The 19,510-nt window shown below is 39.7% G+C and overlaps 1 protein-coding gene across 2 annotated transcripts; it reads right to left on the minus strand.

Annotated features, from left to right (window-relative positions):
• Nucleotides 1–1,020: 1,020 nt before the first annotated feature.
• On the minus strand, nucleotides 1,021–11,549 carry Vma21 (vacuolar ATPase assembly factor VMA21). 2 transcript variants are annotated; one of them, XM_057760398.1, is made up of 3 exons: nucleotides 11,434–11,549; nucleotides 7,488–7,597; nucleotides 1,021–4,742 (listed from the first exon to the last, which is right to left on the minus strand). In XM_057760398.1, exons 1-3 carry the CDS (start codon nucleotides 11,541–11,543, stop codon nucleotides 4,600–4,602), a joined length of 363 nt encoding a protein of 120 aa, XP_057616381.1. In that variant the 5' UTR covers nucleotides 11,544–11,549; the 3' UTR covers nucleotides 1,021–4,599. The 2 variants fall into 2 exon arrangements, with proteins under 2 accessions (XP_057616381.1, XP_057616380.1); XM_057760397.1 differs by lacking the exon at nucleotides 11,434–11,549 and adding an exon at nucleotides 11,188–11,353 and having other exon boundaries at nucleotides 1,022–4,742.
• Between the last annotated feature and the right edge of the window lie 7,961 nt (nucleotides 11,550–19,510).

A 19,510-nucleotide genomic window follows, 5' to 3' on the forward strand; every position in this document is an offset into this window, starting at 1 on the left:
AGTCTGGTTCCAGTCACCATAGAAGCAACACTTTTTGGTTTCTATAGTGCTATTACCTGTGTCCTAAGCTTCCTGGACATCTCATTATCTGTATTTTTGGAACTAAGACCTATCAAATGATAGTTGGAATGGGGTGGTATTTATTACTAAGGATTAGTTGGAGTCCTCAGAAGCACCAAAAGGAGCTGGAGCCAATGCAATAAACAAGATACAGGAAATTAGCCATGGGTGTGTATTGTAAAGCTAAAGGTCCCCAGGAATTATCTTAGTCTCAAATACTTTTCAACCTTATTCCTTTAGTGGAATTTGAAATCCATTTATTCCCCAAAATTTACAATTTGTGTTTTGGAACAGGATCTCATGTAGTAAAGGATGGCTTCACACTTCCTATGTATCTCAGGATAAGCTTGAACATCTGGTCCTCCTTCACCTCCTAAGTGTGTACTTCCACATCTGGCAGAGGCAAGCTTTCTTTAACCTATCTCCACATCAATTCTAACTGATTCACCCTAGTTAGAATATAACCAATCCGTCCACTTCAGTACCCCACCCAATTCAAATATCTCCATTTTTTTTTTTTTTTGCATACAGGATATTTTCTTGAAATATCTCCATTCTTTCATGTGAAATAATAAACCTTATCCTTGACAGCTCTATTCTTATATGGTATGGCACACACAGAAGCAAACACACATTTAAAAACTGAACTCTGCACATATTCTACATTATGAACAAAAACAAGCACGCAAACACATTTTAAAACCAGAGGTTAATAAAAACAATATCCACTGAATGAGGACACAGCACAGTAATATTAGTTATTATTTTTAATGACAACAGGTGGTAAATAAATACAAATTACAGGCTACAGTATACTGAATACAAAACCCATTCAAGTAAAGACTAGAAAAGCATCACTTAACAAGTCAGTCTGATGCAAGTGGCTAAGAAATGCAGGCCCCATTGTGATGACACTAACTTTACAGACAGCGCATTGTCACTCCCACCCCACCCCACCCCCAGTCAGTGGCCATAGCATGGCCAGTGACACTGGTAACTGAAAATTCTAACACTCAACATTGACATCAAGAGACATCTCTGTAACATGTTCACTATGCAAAACTCAGACAAGAATATGTGAACGTTCTTTGCAAACTGTAAGGTGCTGTGCAGATGTTGTTAGCTATTGCTATTATTCCTGTTCAGTGAGACTTCACCAAACGTGGAAGGAAGACTAGATTGTATAACTGACAATATGACTTACAGAACATCTTAAAAAGAACACATACTTCAAGCACACATAGCAATTAACACAGATATAAGTGTGGCCGGCAGCGATATGGAAAGATTCCAGACTTTCATACGGAATAAAGGGTTATGCTATTTACAGGGTTTTGATGGGGAGGTTCCCAACATCTCTGAGAGTAATTCATTTTTTAAGGTAACTTCATCCCCCTGAAAAAAAAGTTCTGTCAAGTTATTAAAGTGCACTCTAGCACAACCCTGGTGAAAATAAATTTAACAGCTAGTAGAATCTGAATGGTTGTATATTTTACTAGTGAATGACAGAAGACTTGAGAGTAAAGAAACCTGCCATTAACCTAAGTGACAAATACTGTACCATCATTGAACCAATTATCAAATGGGCCTAACAAGTCTACAAATTTACTATACCTAGGCACTAAATATGAAACTGTCTGGAGCTATAGTAGTTACATGTAAATCAAGATTTCAATCCTTTCTCTCATATACCTTCAGCTTTAGCTTTCCTTAGGTGCACCTTGCTTGTCTAAATACTTTCACTGACTAGTATGACTTTCCTGTATACATAAGATATACGTGAAAATAAAGACAAGCCCATTGGCTGTTTCTTTTGATAAAGTGAAATTGGTCCTTTGTTTTTGTAGAATTTTGTTACTGTTGATTCAGGGTAGCCTTGAATTCCTAATCCTCCTGCAACTGCTTCCCAAATACTGGAAATATAGGCGTGCTCCTGCCTCCACAGCTGGCTCAGTATGAGTTTTCTGATGTAAACTTTCAAGTTATTATAATTACTGTTAGGTTCCCATGAAACACCCAGTTCTGTTGAATAGCAGGTTTAAAATTCTTTACTATCATCACAAACCAGAATGCTATGTAGCACGTGAAACAGCAGTCATTTGAAGAGTGGATGATATCAATCGCATCCTACAGCAGACCTTCCATTGTTTCAGTACTGCGGGAAAAAGATTATTGGAGGCAAATCAGAAGGTGAGGAAGGTGGCGTTACAGTAAAGGTGGTAAAATCAGTAGCTTGCACTGACACTTCAAGTTATACTCCCTAATTGAGATTACTGTTACAATCAGGTTTTGAACATCAGTGAACATATTCCTGCCGGAAAACACTTAACAATTAACTATAACTTTTCTTCTAACACATTATGAAATATGTACTTTGTGCAAGAGGAAACTAGTTAGATATCTGTAAAAATGTCAAATACCACATTCACTGACATAGCTAACAGCAGCAAATTCAAGAATGAGCAGTCAAAAATCCTAGGAAAGAATGAACAGCTTTGAAAATAAATCTATTCTATAATAATTCTAAGTACCAATGTGAATATTTGATTTTAATGTTCCAACACATTGTACTTTATTCCCAAGGGAAAATTACATGTGTTTACATGTACCCCCGGTTAAAATACTTTAAAAGACCTGTACCATTATTTAGTTAGCAATGTTTGAAATCAAACAAAATAACCCGACAGTGTATTTTACAAACAGTACAAGAAAAAAAAACCTTAGCATTATATAAAAAGAAACTGAGTGGACAATTCTAAATCCAACAGGCCACCTAATAAGGGAACCACCTAGAAATCTAGTACATAATGTCTGAGACTCAACTATCATAATACTAAAAATTGCAGTCTTTACAAAATAAAGACCCTTATATTTAGAATACTCACTTTTAAATACAAACTACATACAACAGTTAAATTTAAGAATTAAGAACAATCCTTTAATAATTACATTAATCTTGCTTTTGCGATAATGTAACACAAACACATTATCTATATGTCTAATCACCTCTATTTCTCTAGTCTAGTCACAGCATAAAAATAACAGCAGACAAACAAATCAACAATGGCAAACATTAAAGCAGGGGCCACTCATTATATTAGGATTATCAGTAACAGGTATTTGAACGCTCTTCATATTTACAATTACATTTAATTCATATATAAAAACAAAAAGCATACATGCTTATGGGGTACTATGTAATGTTTTGATATATCCACGTTATATAATATTTAAATTGAGTTATCTTAAAATTTTATTTATGATAAAAACATTGAAATGTGAATTTGAGAAGACTAAAGGTAGACAGTGGGCAATATCAGGTATAGGGAAAACTGCAAACAGCTCTTTGGTGGAGTTGGCAAGCTCTAAACTTAAACCAAGGTTGTAGTGTATTTGGAACCAGCATTAAGAAACAGGAGTTGTGAACTAAACTACCGATGGTCTGCAAGTAGTAACATTACGGGCCAATTGTGACATGTATTTTCCCAGTGTTTTACAGAGCATATATTATGAACTTTTAAGAAAAAAAAAAATATTTGGAGAATAGCATTTTAAATTGCATATGCACAGTACCAAGTGGTTTATCTGACCATATACTGAAGGTACCAAAGCAAGGTAACAGGGCTTTTTATCTGGGGCAAGAGTGTTCTCGTCAAAAAAGACTTGAAGGATTATGTATAAATACAGGATGTAACTTAGCACTGATTTAAAAAAAAAAAGGATCAACAAAAACTCCAAGAAATATGATGTTTTCAAAACTGTATACACTCTCCATGTGTGAAAGCTGGACATCTTGGCATTCTAATACTTATTATATACTATCTATTTTAAAGTAGGACAACATATTAAATAGGATTTTGATAAACTCTGCAACTGAAGCCTAATTTCAAAGAAAAATGAGAGCACAATGTTAGCATGATAATCACAATGCTGACAGTCAGCTCAATTCTTTGCCTCCGTAACCCTAAATTCTTCGTATGAATGGGTGTGATTTCAGCAACTTTCCCCATTAAATAATGGAATGTGAGAGTTCTCCTTCCTCAGTGACATTCAGATTAACTATACTGCCTACAATTTAGGGAACTTTCCACAGGAAATTAGAATCTCAAATCCAAGGACCGAGTATTTTTCAGGAAGTCCTGCAGTGAAAAAGGAAATTTAGATTTGCTTCACTAAGCATTTCTTAATCTACCCAAAGAAATAAAACTGAAAAGCAAGTATAAGGCAAATCGTTATACATTTTTGTTGTTATAAGGTAATCAAATTCTTCCTAGGATAAAATATAACTCTCTTAACATATACATTTGTACCTATTTAACTTTTCCAAATTTTCATTTGCAAATGGAGATTCAAAGTTCAAAGTGACCATATCATATTATTGGGTGGGTCAAAATTTAGCCACATGCGACTGACTCCTTAAGACTGATTTTAACATGTTCTTTCAACTTTATTCAAAGAAAATGTATTCATTATCAATATCTCAGAAGTACTTAACATATTTAAAAATAAATTTCATGCTATCAAAAGGTGATGTTCACTTTAATCCTGTTTGCCTTCACGCCACTGCCGTGAGCCTTCATTCCAGGCCACATAGACAAACAGGGCCAGAACCACATGAACAGCAACAACAGCAACAATTGCAGCATAAAAGTAGCTGTCTCTATTGGACATTCCAAGGGCACCTATTGAAAAAAGAAAAAAAATCATTTTATTCCTCACCAAACCACAAAATTCGAAGCCTAACAATTCTGGTTGGAATGGAGACCATTATAGAAAACAACAACCAACCAAAATGCAGAGTTATGTAACCTAGTCCCAAGGACTACATCTCCAAAACAAGTCCTGTAGCTAGGGCTCAGGCAACACTGCAATGCAGAAGGCACAAAAAGACTGTAAGAGACAGAAAATCAGGGAGTTTGCTATGAGATTATGCCTCCTAGTAATGTCAGAAGATATACCCCTGAAATCTCCCCAACACGACTCCCTAAACTTGAGCTGAGCAAGAACAGTAGACACGCTAATATGGAAAAAGAAAAGCCCAGGAGGCCTGAGCCCTACACGAAGAACTACAGGCAACTAAGGAATACTAAGAGTGAGAAAAAGAAATCTTCCACAGGGAATAAAACCAATTGGTTATCCAATATACCAATTGGTCAGCCTGTAAAACATACACACAACTGAGCATGTTGTACTTAATATTTAGGAAAACAAATATACACACAAAACAAACAATGAAAAAAGAGGTATAGCACGATTAATAAAAACTGAGAGACAGATATTTGAAGGTCAGAAAAGCACAACAGCCAGCATCGACTGGCTCTTACCTCTCCCTCAGTCTGAAATGGCGATTCTGCTCCAGGACTCTCAGAATGAGACTGTGACTGAGAGCTGCCTATTCCCGTTTTATAATCCTCTCTAGTGCTGGGATTAAGGGCATGCACCACTTCCACCTGGTTTCTATGGCAAATTAGTGTGGCCATTGGTATAAAAGGTGTGTGCCACCACTGCCTGGTCTGTAAGGCTGACCAGTGGGGCTATTTTACTCTCTGAACCTCAGGCAAGCTTTATTTATTAAAATATAAATGAAATATCACTATAAAGTGGTCATGAATTTGAAAGAGAGTAAGAAAGGGAAGATGGGAGAAGGGAAGGAAGAAATGATATAATGTATATTACCTCAAAAAAGTAAAATAATAAAAAATAAAAGCTATAAAAATAAAGTCTTAAAAAGAAAAAACACATAAAAGAAATGTATATAATCACACATGAGAAACAGAATGGTTAGAATGAGCAGAGATACACATGGTTCTTTCCTCTTCCTCCTCTTCTTCCTCCTGTTTCTCAATATTCACAAGATCTCATTCTGTAGACCATGGTGACTAGGAAGTTGAGATCCTCCTGTCGCTTTCAAGTACCAGCATTACAGGTGTCTCCTGTCATGCCCAGTTCTACATTTTAAAATTCACACCAGCTATAAGGAAATGCTCTTGACATTATACCACTGGCTGCCATAACTAAGTCCATCATTTTGTACAAAAAACATATATGAATTAAAATATGATTCCACATAAAATACAATAAGAACTTATAAAAACAATTATTGGTTAAAAATAGCAGCATAGGTGGATGCAGAGATCCATAGCCAAGCACTGGGCCAAACTCCTGGAGTCCCGTTGAAGAGAGGGAGAAGGAATTATATGAGCAACGGTGGTCAAGATCATGATGGGAGGCCCACAGAAACAGCTGGCCTGAGGTAGTGGGAGCTCATGGACTGACAGCTGTGGAGCCTGCATAGGATCGAGTTGGGCCCTCTGAATGTGGGTAGCAGTTGTGTGGTTTGGTCTATTTGTGGGACCCCTGGCAGTGGGACCAGGATTTATGCCTGGTGCGTGAACTGGATTTTTGGTGTGTGTTCCCTATGATGGGATACCTTGCTCAGTCTTCATACAGGGGGGAGGGACTTGGTCCTGCCTCAACTCAATATGCCAAGCATGGCTGACTCCCCATGGGAGAGCTTGCCTCATCTGTAGATGAGAGGTGAGGGAGAAGTGGGGGGGGGGATAAGAGGAGGGGAGGGAAGGGGAATTGTGGTTGATACGTAAAATAAATAAAAATAAAATAAATAGTTCAGCATGAAAAGGCACTAACACAGCCTACTCTATAAAATCAGAAAATACCAAGGTTTGTTTATCTTTAATATCAATATGATTTCTTATACACATTTGTAGCACAAATCTCTGATTTTATACATGTAGACAGACATTTAAGAGCAATGAGAAAATGAAAGAGCATTATAAATAGAATTGGTACCCAGTTACCAAATTACATTGCTTTAGTTTATAATTCTACCCCTACAATAACATAGGAAAGACATCTCATAGTTCCATGAGTGTCCATAAGGGAAGAGAACAGTGCCCACGACACAGACCTTGGAAGTACCGTTTTCATATCCCATTTTCACCAGTTACTTGTGGTGCAGACAGAAATTACTTACCTTTGTTGTACTGCATTTCTAAAATACAAATTAATTCAAAAGTTTGTGGGGATTCTGTAGATAATCTCATGTAAAGCATTTAAAGCAATACATTATATGTAATAAATATAAAAAAAATTGTTTTGTTTTTGAGACAGGGTCTCATGTAGCTCAGCTTGGCCTCTGACTCTTATGAGTCCAGGCTCTAATTCTGCCTCCACCTCCCAAGAATTATACTCATGCAGCACCACACCCAGCCAACCAAAGCATATGAATTCTTACTGGATATGTGTGTGCGCGTGCGTGCGTGTGTGTAGTTAAGCAAGATATATAATATACATATTATATACTAGTTAAACAAAAGGAATAAGAAAACAACTTTAACAACAGAAAGATTTATAAAACCACTGAACAAATTAGAAAAGATAAATGTCCTCAAGCATGTAAAAATTACCTTCGAATACATATGATTTAGTTGTAAAATACAACCCGATAGGAACTGTGATCATTAAAGCTGTGAAGAACAGGAGTGTCTTGAGGGTTGAAGCTAAAGTGTTTTCATTTCTGGAAAAAAGTAAACAAACAGAATTTTCACAAGCCATATCCAAATATAATAATCACCCTCCTGAAGATGAAAGAATTCTGAGACAAATAGCTTCCTCCTTCCCAAACAAGGCAAAGGAGCAAGCATGTGCATGCGTGTACCTGAACAGGCCCCTCAGCTTGGCATACAATGTGCTGGTGTATGGCCCTGGAATTTATTTCAGAAAAACCCAAACCCTCTGGTAAACAGCTCCTCCCCAAGGATTGGACACACTTCTGTCCCAACTAGGCTAGACCAGAAATAGATAACACCAGAAAAGACAGATGTATTCTAGACTCAAACTGAGCCATGACCCAGTCAGGGTCTCCTAGAACATACAGCTGGGTGGGAGTAAATGGAAAAGACAAATGTATTAATGGCTATGCCATGGAACTCCTAATAAAAGCCTAAAATGGACAGCTCAACAACGGTATTGGGACTGAATATACCAATGATAAAGGAAATTTTGAGTAAATTTAGTGTAGCATTGTGTCCTATGTCCATCCTGAGGTACACTCAGTCTACAAACTCCATTCATGGCTAAGTACTCTACACAGATACAGCCATTTCTTCATATTGTGTGTGTGTGTGCGTGCACGCGCGTGCGCACACAGACAATGTGAGTAAACATATTCTACAATCCCACATAAATATAAATTCATCAATAAAAGATGACAAATCCATAGAAAGAATAAAACAATGGCAACTATGGATAGGGGGAGAAAATTCAGAACTGTGGCCAAAGTCCAATAAAGTAGCAAAGACCCAAGGCCATTGAGTCTAAATAGCTAATCCGCAAGATGAAAATTATATCTCTTAAAACTGTACTGTAGTAAACTTTCTGACTTGATTACAGTCCTTGTACAAGTATGAGAAATTAAATCTTACTGTTAAGCTTACTGCCATGAAACAAAAAGTTCTACGATTATCTTTTGCTACCTAAATGTATTATCTTTTACTATACTCTGTCATTACTGAGCTACATAATCCTCACCATATATATGTGTATATAATCATACATATAATCAAATATATCATATATATCCAAAATAGGAAAATACTCACTATTCAACCACTTCTTTTCTGGGTCTTAGAAAAGCATTGAAATTTAGATTTTCCTTAGTGATAAATTCATATTTTGTGATACTTTAAGCATGCAATAATCAGATTATTTATCTAATTTGATAAGGAACAAAAATTCAAAGAAAGGATTGATTAGTTATTCTTCCTTATTTAGTTAACTAGTGATTTAGTTTTCAATCCCAGGGATTGATATATATATATATATATATATATATATATATATATATATATATATATATATCCTAGGCAAATGCTCTACCATTCAGCTACCTCTCTACCCCTTTTGATTTCTTATCTTCTGAAACTGGGTCTCACTAAGTTTTCCATGGTAGCCTAGAACTCACTTTGTAGCCCAATTAAGCCTTGAACTTGTGATTCTTCTGTTTCCCAGTAGCCAGTATTAAGAGGCCTATGCTACTACATCTAGAGTGTTCTTTAGATAATCTCTTTTAAATATCTACTACCTGGAAAATTTTTTACAAGCATGAGCCAGAGAGATGGCTCAATAGTATTGCTCTTCCAGAGAAACCAGTTCAAGTCCCAGCTCACAAACTGCCTTAACTTCAGGTCCAGAAGATTCAATGCCTCTGATCTCCACAGGCTCCTGAACTAATGTGCACATACCCACACACAAGAGTGAACACGCAAACACACATACACAATTTAAAACAAAAATTTAAAATAATTGTTTATAAACACTTATTGAAAAGATGATACAATAAAAAAATAGGGTAAACAAATCACAGTCACACCAAGCAAATATAACCTTTACTGTAAATTATGTCCAGTCTCCCACAGCCGATATGTATATGTTAATAATTTATGGCCTATTACTATTATTGTTTTGTTTCAAGACAGGGTTTCTCTGTATAGCCCTGGCTCTCCTAGAATTCATTCTGTAAACTAGGCTGGCCTCAAACTCATCACCAGAGATCCACCAGCCTCTGTCTCCTTGAGTGCTGGAATTAAAAGAACATACCACCACCGCCCAGCCTATTATTTTCAATACATACATACTACTCTCTACCTTAAACTTCAAAAATTTGCCTCTTCTCTGCTACACGCACAGTAATTTAAGATTAAGTAGAGTTATCCACTATTTAAAAACAGAAAAATTTTTTTTGAGAAATGTCTTTTCAGACGATTTTGTCATTCCACAAATATCACCGAACATACTTATACAAACTAAAAACTAAGATGGCTTAAATCGCTCTAGGTAATCCAATCCCATGGAACACACTTGCAGTCTGTCATTCTCCAACATGTCCAAAGCACAACATGTCCAAAGCTAGACAGTCAAAGTTAAGTGCATACAGTTTAAAAAAAATAGCTGACCAACTTTCCCGGGCATTTATACCACTTTTATATTTTTGCTTCTAGCCATAGCACTCAACACCTGTTGCTTCTGCTGGCACAAACCAAGTCAGGTAGAATCAGTGACAGTATTTTTTAAAAAGCAATGGATACCATTTTATTGATTTATTTTATACCTCTGACTAGGAGTTGCTGAGACCTGTCAGAAATGAGGAATGGAAGGAGAAACCAGAATTAATGTTAGTCACACAAAAAGAATGTTCCCAATGAATCTTATTGAGCGCCTACTCTTTAACACTTTTGAGTTTTCCTTCTTTACACAATTTCTCCAGCAAACATTGAACAGATAGAGATTACCACATCCCTCTTTGTGGCAGTCAAGATTTGCAAGAGAATGATTTGAAGATTTTTTTAATTCCATTAGAAAACACTAGTAAGTGTCTAGATGGTATACTGTATTGTTAGTGTACTTAGTAAGAATGTCTTTTGGTATTCTTATAAAAAGTCACTTTTGCAAAAAAAAAAAAAAATGCCCATTAACATTACTGGAGAGTTAAAAGGGTCACAGGGTTTTGGAATCAGCAGGTGTGGCCAGATGTCCATTTTCAAGCCATAGTAACGGTGTGGCCTAATTTCGTGGTCTTGGAAAAAAAAATCACTTATCTAAATTCAACTTCCTGTTTTTCCAAAGCTGAAAACTAAGCAGTTAGCCAAACTACGAATTAAGAAATCCGATGATGTAAATTAACGGTTGCTTCTGTTCCACTCTACTGACTGTTGCCCCCAGAGAAGCGGCCTCACACCAGGGTCAGACTCTTCATTCACACGTCAGGTATTTACAAGGCCATGTGATGTAGGCCCTGGCAGGTCTCAAGAGGAAGGAGGCCGAGTGCCTGTCCTCAACAGAGCACGCCTGGCAAATCAGCAAGCTTGCCTAACAACAGGGAGAGGAAATGCAAGGAAGCAAGAACTGGGGGCCTGCTCGCTTAAATGAAAGGTGGGGCCACCCATCGTGCAGCTGCAGCCTCCAAGCTGCCCGCCCTCTTCCGGAGCCCGCAGCAGCCCACAGAGGGGCCTGATCCCAAGGGCGCCCGGTTCGTCGCCTCCGTTCCCTGCGGCGGCACGCCAGGCCAGAGCCGACCCCCCACGGCTACCAAGCCGAACTCAGAAATACCTGAACTCTGGCGGCTGCAGCGCGTTCAGCGCCGCTTTATCAAGGCGCTCCATGGCGTGGCCGCAAGGGTAGCAGCAGGCGCGAGATAATTGGCGGGGTCAGGCGGCTGCCGGTACCGGGACACTACTAGGCCAGTCGCACCGGAAGTAGCTGGCCTAAGCACGCAGGTGCGGCGCGGCGCGGCGCGGTGACGCGAGGAGGCAGCGCGCGCAGGCGCGGGTGGGGCGCGGCACTCACGTGACTTACCCGCGAGGATTCCGTGGGGTTCGTGCCGGCGCGAGCAGCTCTTTCTCTAGGAGCAGGCCGGGCGAGTAGCCTAGCCACTCGACGTTGAGCCGGGACTTTCCGCGGAGCATCGTCCTCCTAGGCCCAGGGCTCTCCTCCGCGTCTCAGTCCCGCCTGCGGTGCCACGGGAGCCTGGTCACCCGAGGTGGAGGAGCCACGGAAAGGACAGGCCGGCCGTAGGCTGTGGTGCTAGGCAACTGAGCAGTTTCCAACAACACAAAAAAGCAATGCACATTATTCCACCAGCCCATGAGCAAAGACCTCATTCATTCCTGGCCGCCTTGGCTGTGCAGCAGGAAGTTCAGAGGAATTTAACACTCACCCGAGTCAGTAAAACTAGAGAACTGTCCGCTGGAAGAGCCCTTGCTGAGAGTGACTGTTCCACGTTGGTAGCAGGTGACCCAAACTTCCACGTAGGGTTAAAAGTATGTTTTGCAGCTGTTCAGAAATCCGCCAATGAGACAACAGGGACTCAAAAATAGTAAGGACAGATGGAACTATGCTCCCAGGCGACCCGAGAGGCACCAACAGAAAAGGGTGTGTACGCCCGAGGACAGGCTTAGCAAAATTACGTTGCCCCTGGCTGCTAAGAGAAGGACAGCCCTTACATGGTCAAGGCTGGACAGGGCTGCTGACCACGTACCTATTTTCTGCACCACGGAATACTAAGCATACTTGAAATCACAAGTAAACCAGCCGTGGATGGATCTTGGATTGAGCAGTAGGAAGCCCGAGTTTCAATTTAAATGTAGTAACACCTCTGTAGGCCTCATGCAGAATCCTTAGGTGAACCTAGTGGATGAACTCAGGAAGTGGAGAGCTGGGTGCCACAAGTGACACACTGGGCAGCCACTCAAGTGCCTGGAGTCTGGAGCCCGTTTTTCTTCACTTTGTGTGGTGGGAAAATGTCAAAGAATATCTCAGAAACAACTCATGAGAATCATTTGAATCTTAACGTTCGTTCATAAGTAGAATTTTTTGGAACTGAGTCATGCACATTCATCTGAACTGTCTACTGCAGTGCTGGTTAGATGGGACATAAGTGGTATGTTGCACAAATCCTTTCATTTTTTTTTCTATGTGCTATCCCACTGAACAACTACTCCCAGAACCCCACATCCCCTTTTAAAGTTTGACACAGGTTCTCACTCCTGGCAAGTCAGCCTTGAGCTCATTCCGTAGCCCAGACAGGCCGTGGACTCAATCTTTCTGTTACAGCCTCTTCAGTGACTGAGATTACAGATCTATACCACCAGATATGGTGATTTAGGGTTCTTTGCAGAAACACTTTGCGAATTGCTGATCTTGCTAATCACCTCTTGGTCCTTAAAAGCCCTGGGGATCCACGAAGTTGATAATGAGTATTCTGAGAACAAGTTTTGGTATTTCTAAAAACCTAATGGAACTTCAACAGCTAAATGTCACATTATTTGACTTGAGGTATAAATTATGTCACACTAAGGTAATCCTGTTCATCTAATGAGTAAATGGAAAGACTGTTAGTAAAAGCTAAAATATGTTATAGTGTACTTGATAGAACAAATCTTTAGAAATATGAGCCTAAAAAGAATAGTTGTGTGCACCCAAGAGTATATAGTACACAATATGTGTTAAGCAACTGGATTTTGTCTGCAGAAAAGGTTCTTGATAGTGAGAAAACTAGGAACTACAGTGTAGATGGAGTAATGATTTTTGGGACCACTGTAACAAAGAACTACAAACTAAGTTGTTTAAACAACCGAAGCTAATCCTTCTAGAAGCTAGATGTCTGAGATGGAGGTATTCCGTTTTTAAATTTATTTACTTTTTTAAAATTTCATTTTACATTCCAACCACAGTTCTCCCTCCCACCCCTCCTCCTGTCCCCTCTCGCCTCCCCCCCCCCCCAGCCCACCTGCCATCCACTCCTCCCAACATGAAGGGCTCCCATGGGACTCAACAAAGTCTGGCACATTAAGTTTGGGCAGGACCAAGTCACTACCCCCCCCCCCAGCGTTAAGGGTGAGCATGGCATCTCACCATAGGGAATGTGCTCCAACAAGCTAGCTCACGCACCAGGGGTAGATCCTGGTCCCACTGCCAGGGTCCCCTCAGATAGTTCAATCTTCACCACTGTCCCCTACATACAGAGGGCCTAGTTCAGTCCAATGGAGGCTCCACAGCTGTCTCTAGAGTTCATGAATTTCCATGAGCTTGGTTCAGCTTTCTCTGTGGGTGTCTGAGATGGAGGTATTCTTAAGGTTAGTTCTGAAGTCTGCTGGAGAAAGGTATGGCCATCTGTGCCTCTCCCTTAGCATCTGGTCATTGGCTGACACTTGGACATTTGCCGGGGGAGGGGGGGCTAATCTTTTCATGGTGTTCTCCCAACATGTGTGTCAGTGTTCAAATGTCCTCTCTTCATAAGGACACCAGCCCTATTGCTTTGGGGGACTACCCTACTTTCATAACTAATTACATTTGCACCAATAATATTTCCAAATATGTAGTAGGAGCTGTGGGCTGTGTTCCTGCCACCCCAGCTCATGGTCGCCTGGCTAGCTTATGCCCCAAAATAATGACACACAAACTGTATTCTTTTAAACACTGCTTGGCCCATTTCTATTCATGTGTGTAGCTTCCCAAGGTGTGCTTACCGGGAAGATTTTAGCCTACGTCCATCCTGGGTCGGAGCTTCATCGTGTCTGCTGGGGAGAGGGGAGCATGGCGTCTGCTCTAGAGAGCAGAGCTGTCGAGTCTGAGCTCACTTCCTCTTCCTCCCAGCATTCTGTTCTGTTTACTCCACCCACCTATGTTTTAACCTATGAGGGCCAAGCAGTTTCTTTATTACTTAACCAATGAAATCAACAGATTGATATATGACACTCCCACATCACTTCCCCTTTTTCTGTTTAAACAAAAAAAGGAAGGCTTTAACTTTAACATAGCAAAATTACATATAACAAAACAGTTATCAAGTAAGAATTACAGTTACAATATTTACATCTATTTTATCTTTTATAACAAAGGAAAACTATAACTAACTATTCTTCAACTCCATCAAAGACTCCAGAAAGATACAATATTACCTAAGCAAACAAGAAATAAGCAACTTACAAAACTCTAGAAATCACAGAGACATCTCACTGCCTGGACAGTCACCCAAAGTTCCTCTGTACCGTTGGGGCATCCATCTTCGGCCTAAAGGTCCATAGTATCCAGAGACATTTCCATGAAGCAGGAAATTTCAAAGGCAGTTCAGTCACTATCTGCTGTGTCCTGCAGAATGTCTCGCAGACTCCTTCATGAATCAGGAATCCCGAAAGATCATCTCACCTTTAGGCAAGTTCAGTAGTCCTCTCTCTGCGGGTTCTTTGTGTCCAGTTTATAAAATAGTCCAGGCAAGAGCAGTTTCTTGCCCAAATGGCTATCAAACTCCATAAGGATCCTCTTCGATGCCCATCTTCTTCTTGAAGTAGATTGGTGCTGCCAGGAGCAGAGTGTCTCATTGTCATGAAAAACCCTAAGTTATTAAAACATTTAAAATACCATATTCTCTAGCCTTTGAAAGATATGATGAATGCCTATCTGAAATATATGCATGCACATCTAGAAAATCTAACTAACATGACTACAAACTTGACTATTATTGATAAATATCCATTAACAACCTATAGACATTACATTTTTAAGTGAACTACACAATCACAATACCTTAATCAATATCAGAAATACATATACATATAATAAAATTGACCTTAAATTAATATCAGTAAACCAAGATTCATATCAATGCAAATTATTCACATCTATATCATCTCCCTCTTGAAATGTAAAAGAACATTTATAAACAATATTTGGGAATATGGGCGCAGTTATTTCTCTCCAAACTGCTTCCTGCTGAATGGGGGCGCTGTTATTCGGGTCTTTTATGGGATAACCTGTCTGCTAGGTTCATCTCAGTTGGCAGTTGAGCGAAGCAATTTTTTAAGGGTGTTCACAGCAACCCTTCAGGAGGGCGTGGTCTATCATACCATATCGTGATCAAAGAAGCAATCCACAGTGTCTCATCTTCTGTGAAAACAAAAGAAGAAACTCTTTTCCAAAGTATCATATCCTTAGATCCAAATTCTGAAGTCAAGGTATTTTGAAAATATCTATCTTGGATTAGTTCAGCAGCATTTATAAACAAATATCTTTTAGCAGATGTTGCTCTTTCCTCAGCATTCAAACAATTCAAAGAGAGCATAATAGCATACAGTATCAAGATTTTCTGTGTACTTTCCATCTTTGTGCGGCTTTATTTTAACTCTATTTTGTTTATTTTTACTTTTGTTTTATATTTTCTGTATATCTTTGTCCTGGAATAACTCTTTAGACCAGGCTGTCCTTGAACTCTCAGAGATCTGTCTGTCTCTGCCTCCCAGGCATTGGGATTAAAGGCGTGTGCTACCACACCTTGAAGTCACAGAGGTCAATCTCCCTCTGTCTCCTAAGTGTTGGGATTAAAGGTGTGTACTACCACACCCAACTACTCTCTTTCTTCCTTATTTTACTTTTAAGAACTTTATCTTTCAGCCTGCATATATTTTTAAACACACTGTAAATCATTTAAAGTTTTCTTTGTCTTTGAATCTCTCTTTACTGTATATCTCTCTTTTTCTGACCAAATGAGTCTTTAATTTACCAAGCAATATCAGTAGGATGAAAGCCGTGGCTTTGACGGCTGGATTCAGCACATTCCTTAGCTTTCCAGCCTCATGGCTGAGGTACCGGCTGTAGCCATGTTTATCACCACAACTCTGTGGCGTTTCAAGGTCTTTGCCAACAAGCAAACTGCAGCATTACATCCACAGACAACAATCAAGTCCTCTCTCTAGTCGGCCCTCCTGCCTCAAACAGTCAGAGTTTGCCCTGGCAGGATGGACCAGAACGCCAGCATTTTAAAACAGCACAACTTTTTTTTTTTTTTTGCTACAGCCGAAAACAAGCATTCAGTCAGCTTTTATCAATACCATTTAAGTGTTCGTGGCAGGAACTCTTAATGAGCTGCAGGATTTTGCAGCTGAAGCTGAGTCAGGAAGCCTCTCTTAGATGAGAGCGCTTGCTTGCCTCTAGCAGGCAGAGCAGACCCGAGAAATTGTTGCTACCAAGAAAACATGCTTTACTCTATTCTTTCCCAAGCTTTCTCAAGCTTTCTGTAGATTCAGTGCCCCATGTCTGGGCGCCATCTGTAGTAGGAGCTGTGGGCTGTGTTCCTGCCACCCCAGCTCATGGTCGCCTGGCTAGCTTATGCCCCAAAATAATGACACACAAACTGTATTCTTTTAAACACTGCTTGGCCCATTTCTATTCATGTGTGTAGCTTCCCAAGGTGTGCTTACCGGGAAGATTTTAGCCTACGTCCATCCTGGGTCGGAGCTTCATCGTGTCTGCTGGGGAGAGGGGAGCATGGCGTCTGCTCTAGAGAGCAGAGCTGTCGAGTCTGAGCTCACTTCCTCTTCCTCCCAGCATTCTGTTCTGTTTACTCCACCCACCTATGTTTTAACCTATGAGGGCCAAGCAGTTTCTTTATTACTTAACCAATGAAATCAACAGATTGATATATGACACTCCCACATCACAAATAAGGTTACACTCTGAGGTATAACATGGTCACAAGGGAGGAGAGTATTTCCCCTAGAATCAGAAAATGGTTCTCAAATATTTGTCTGGAATATTCATTGTTGAGAAAACAGAACTATTAAGAGAAGTGACTTGTCCCAGATTTCTAGGCTCCATGATATGATTAGGGAACCTATAGACCCTAACTTTTGGTCTAGTACTTTCTCCACAATATTGTTGTAAGTGCCATTGTCATCAAACAGGTATCACAGCAGGTATGTAAGCAAAGTCAGGTCTTTAGCTACCCCAAGATCTGCAGTACTGTCTCACAAGCCATACATCTCCATTTGGAGCTCCCACTGTGGCTTTGGATAGAATAGCAACACTTGAAAGACCTACTGGTACTTTCTCAATTCTATGCCTATACAATATGGCCTTTCAAAAACTGAGATACAAGGAAAATAAAAATAAGCCCCACCATACAGTCACCATGTGAGGAGTGGGGTTCATCTGTTTTCATTTTAGCAAAGGGAGTTAGTCCAACAAGGACTCAGGCTTACTGAAACTTCTCCTTCCCCTTCGTGCCAACTAGCCAATTGTGTCAGGTTGTGAAGTTGGGCTGCCAGCTATAGGTATGAATAATTTGCATTGGTATGGATTTTAAGGTCAGTTTTGTTATATGTATATGCATATTTCTAATCTTGATTAAGGTATTGTGATTGTGTAGTTGATTTTAAAATGTAATGTATAATTAGGAAATATAGGTTGCTAATAGATAATCATCGATAATAGTCAAGCTTGTAGTCATGTTAGTTAGATTTTCTAGATATATAGAGATAAATTTCAGTTAGATAGACATTCTTCATATCTTTCAAAGACTGCAGAATATGGCATTTAATGTTTTAATAACTTAGGGCTTTTCATGACAATGAGACACGTCTGCTCATGGCAGCACCAAGCTACTTCAAGAGGAAGATGGGCATCGAAGAGGCTCCTTATGGAGTTGGTTAGCCATTTGGGCAAGAAACTGTTCTTGCCTGGACTATTGCATAAACTGGACACAGAGAACCCTCAGAGAGAGGACTGCTGAACTTGCCTAAAGGTGAGATGATCTTTCGGGGTTCCTGATTCATGAAAGAGTCTGCGAGACATTCTGCAGGACACATCAGATAGTGACTGAACTGTCTTTGAAATTTCCTGCTACATGGAAAAGTCTGCTGGATACTATGGGCCTGTAGGCTGAAGATGGATGCCCCAATGGTACAAAAGAACTTTGGGTGACTGTCCAGGCAGCGAGTTGTCTCTGTCATTTCTAGAGTTTTGGATTTCTTGTTTACTTAGGTAATATTATATCCTTCTGGAGTCTTTGATGGAGTTGAAGAATGGTTAGTTATAGTTATAGTTTTCCTTAGTTATGATAAAAGATAAAATAGATATAAATATTGTAACTATAATTCTTGTTTTATAACTGTTTTGCTATATGTAATTTTACTATGTTAAAATGAAAGCCTTCTTTTTTGTTTAAACGGAAAAAGGGGAAATGATATGGGAGTGATTTCTTTCTAATCTGTGCTTTCATTGGTTAATTAATAAAGAAACTGCCTAGGCCCATTTGATAAGCCAACCCTTAGGTGGGCGGAATAAACAGAACAGAATGCTGGGAGAAAAAAGCCAAGTCAGGCAGTCGTCATGATTCTCCCACTCCAGACAGATGCAGGTTAAGATCTTCCCTGGTAAGCCAGCTCGTGGTGCTACACAGAATATTAGAAATGGGTTAGATCAATATGTAAGAGCTAGCCAATAAGAGACTGGAACGAATGGGCCAGGCAGTGTTCAAAAGAATACAGTTTCTATGTAATTATTTCAGGTAAAGCCCCCCCCCCTCCTCCTCTCTACAGTCAGCAACGGGGTAAAGCGCACTCACCACCTACAGCAATAAAAGATGAGAGCCATTTTGGGCTCCAGTGTTTATAATGGAGACTGGGTATCTTTTTTTATGAAAATAAAAACTCATAACACACACCCTTTGGTGAAAAATCATGGTTTCACTTTTAGACCAAAATTTAAAGGAGGAAAGGCTAATATAGAAAATTATGTTTTCAGGATCCCCTAAGCAATGAACTCCACATTTTACTCACCACAGTTTCCTCAAAGTGAATGTCTACCTGCTTCATTTTACAGTCAGCTCACAGTCTCTACAAGCGTTATGCCACCTTCATTTTATGTGTTGGAAATCTCAAGCTAAGGAAAATTCCAGGTCTTACCTCCCCTTGCCTCCAAAGTCTTAATCCTCTGTGTACTCTGAAATTCCACAAAGCTACCTTGTTTGACTCTATATTCCGCACAGTTAAACTAGGATCTTAGAGTTAGGGGGAAGGCTCTTGATAAAGGAGCCAGAGGATACCTGGAGTCCACGGATCAGAGCTGTTCTTGCCCACCAGACATGCCTAGACCGTGT

The sequence above is a fragment of the Chionomys nivalis genome, chromosome X (assembly GCF_950005125.1).
Source record: "Chionomys nivalis chromosome X, mChiNiv1.1, whole genome shotgun sequence".
Taxonomy (NCBI): Eukaryota; Metazoa; Chordata; class Mammalia; order Rodentia; family Cricetidae; genus Chionomys; species Chionomys nivalis.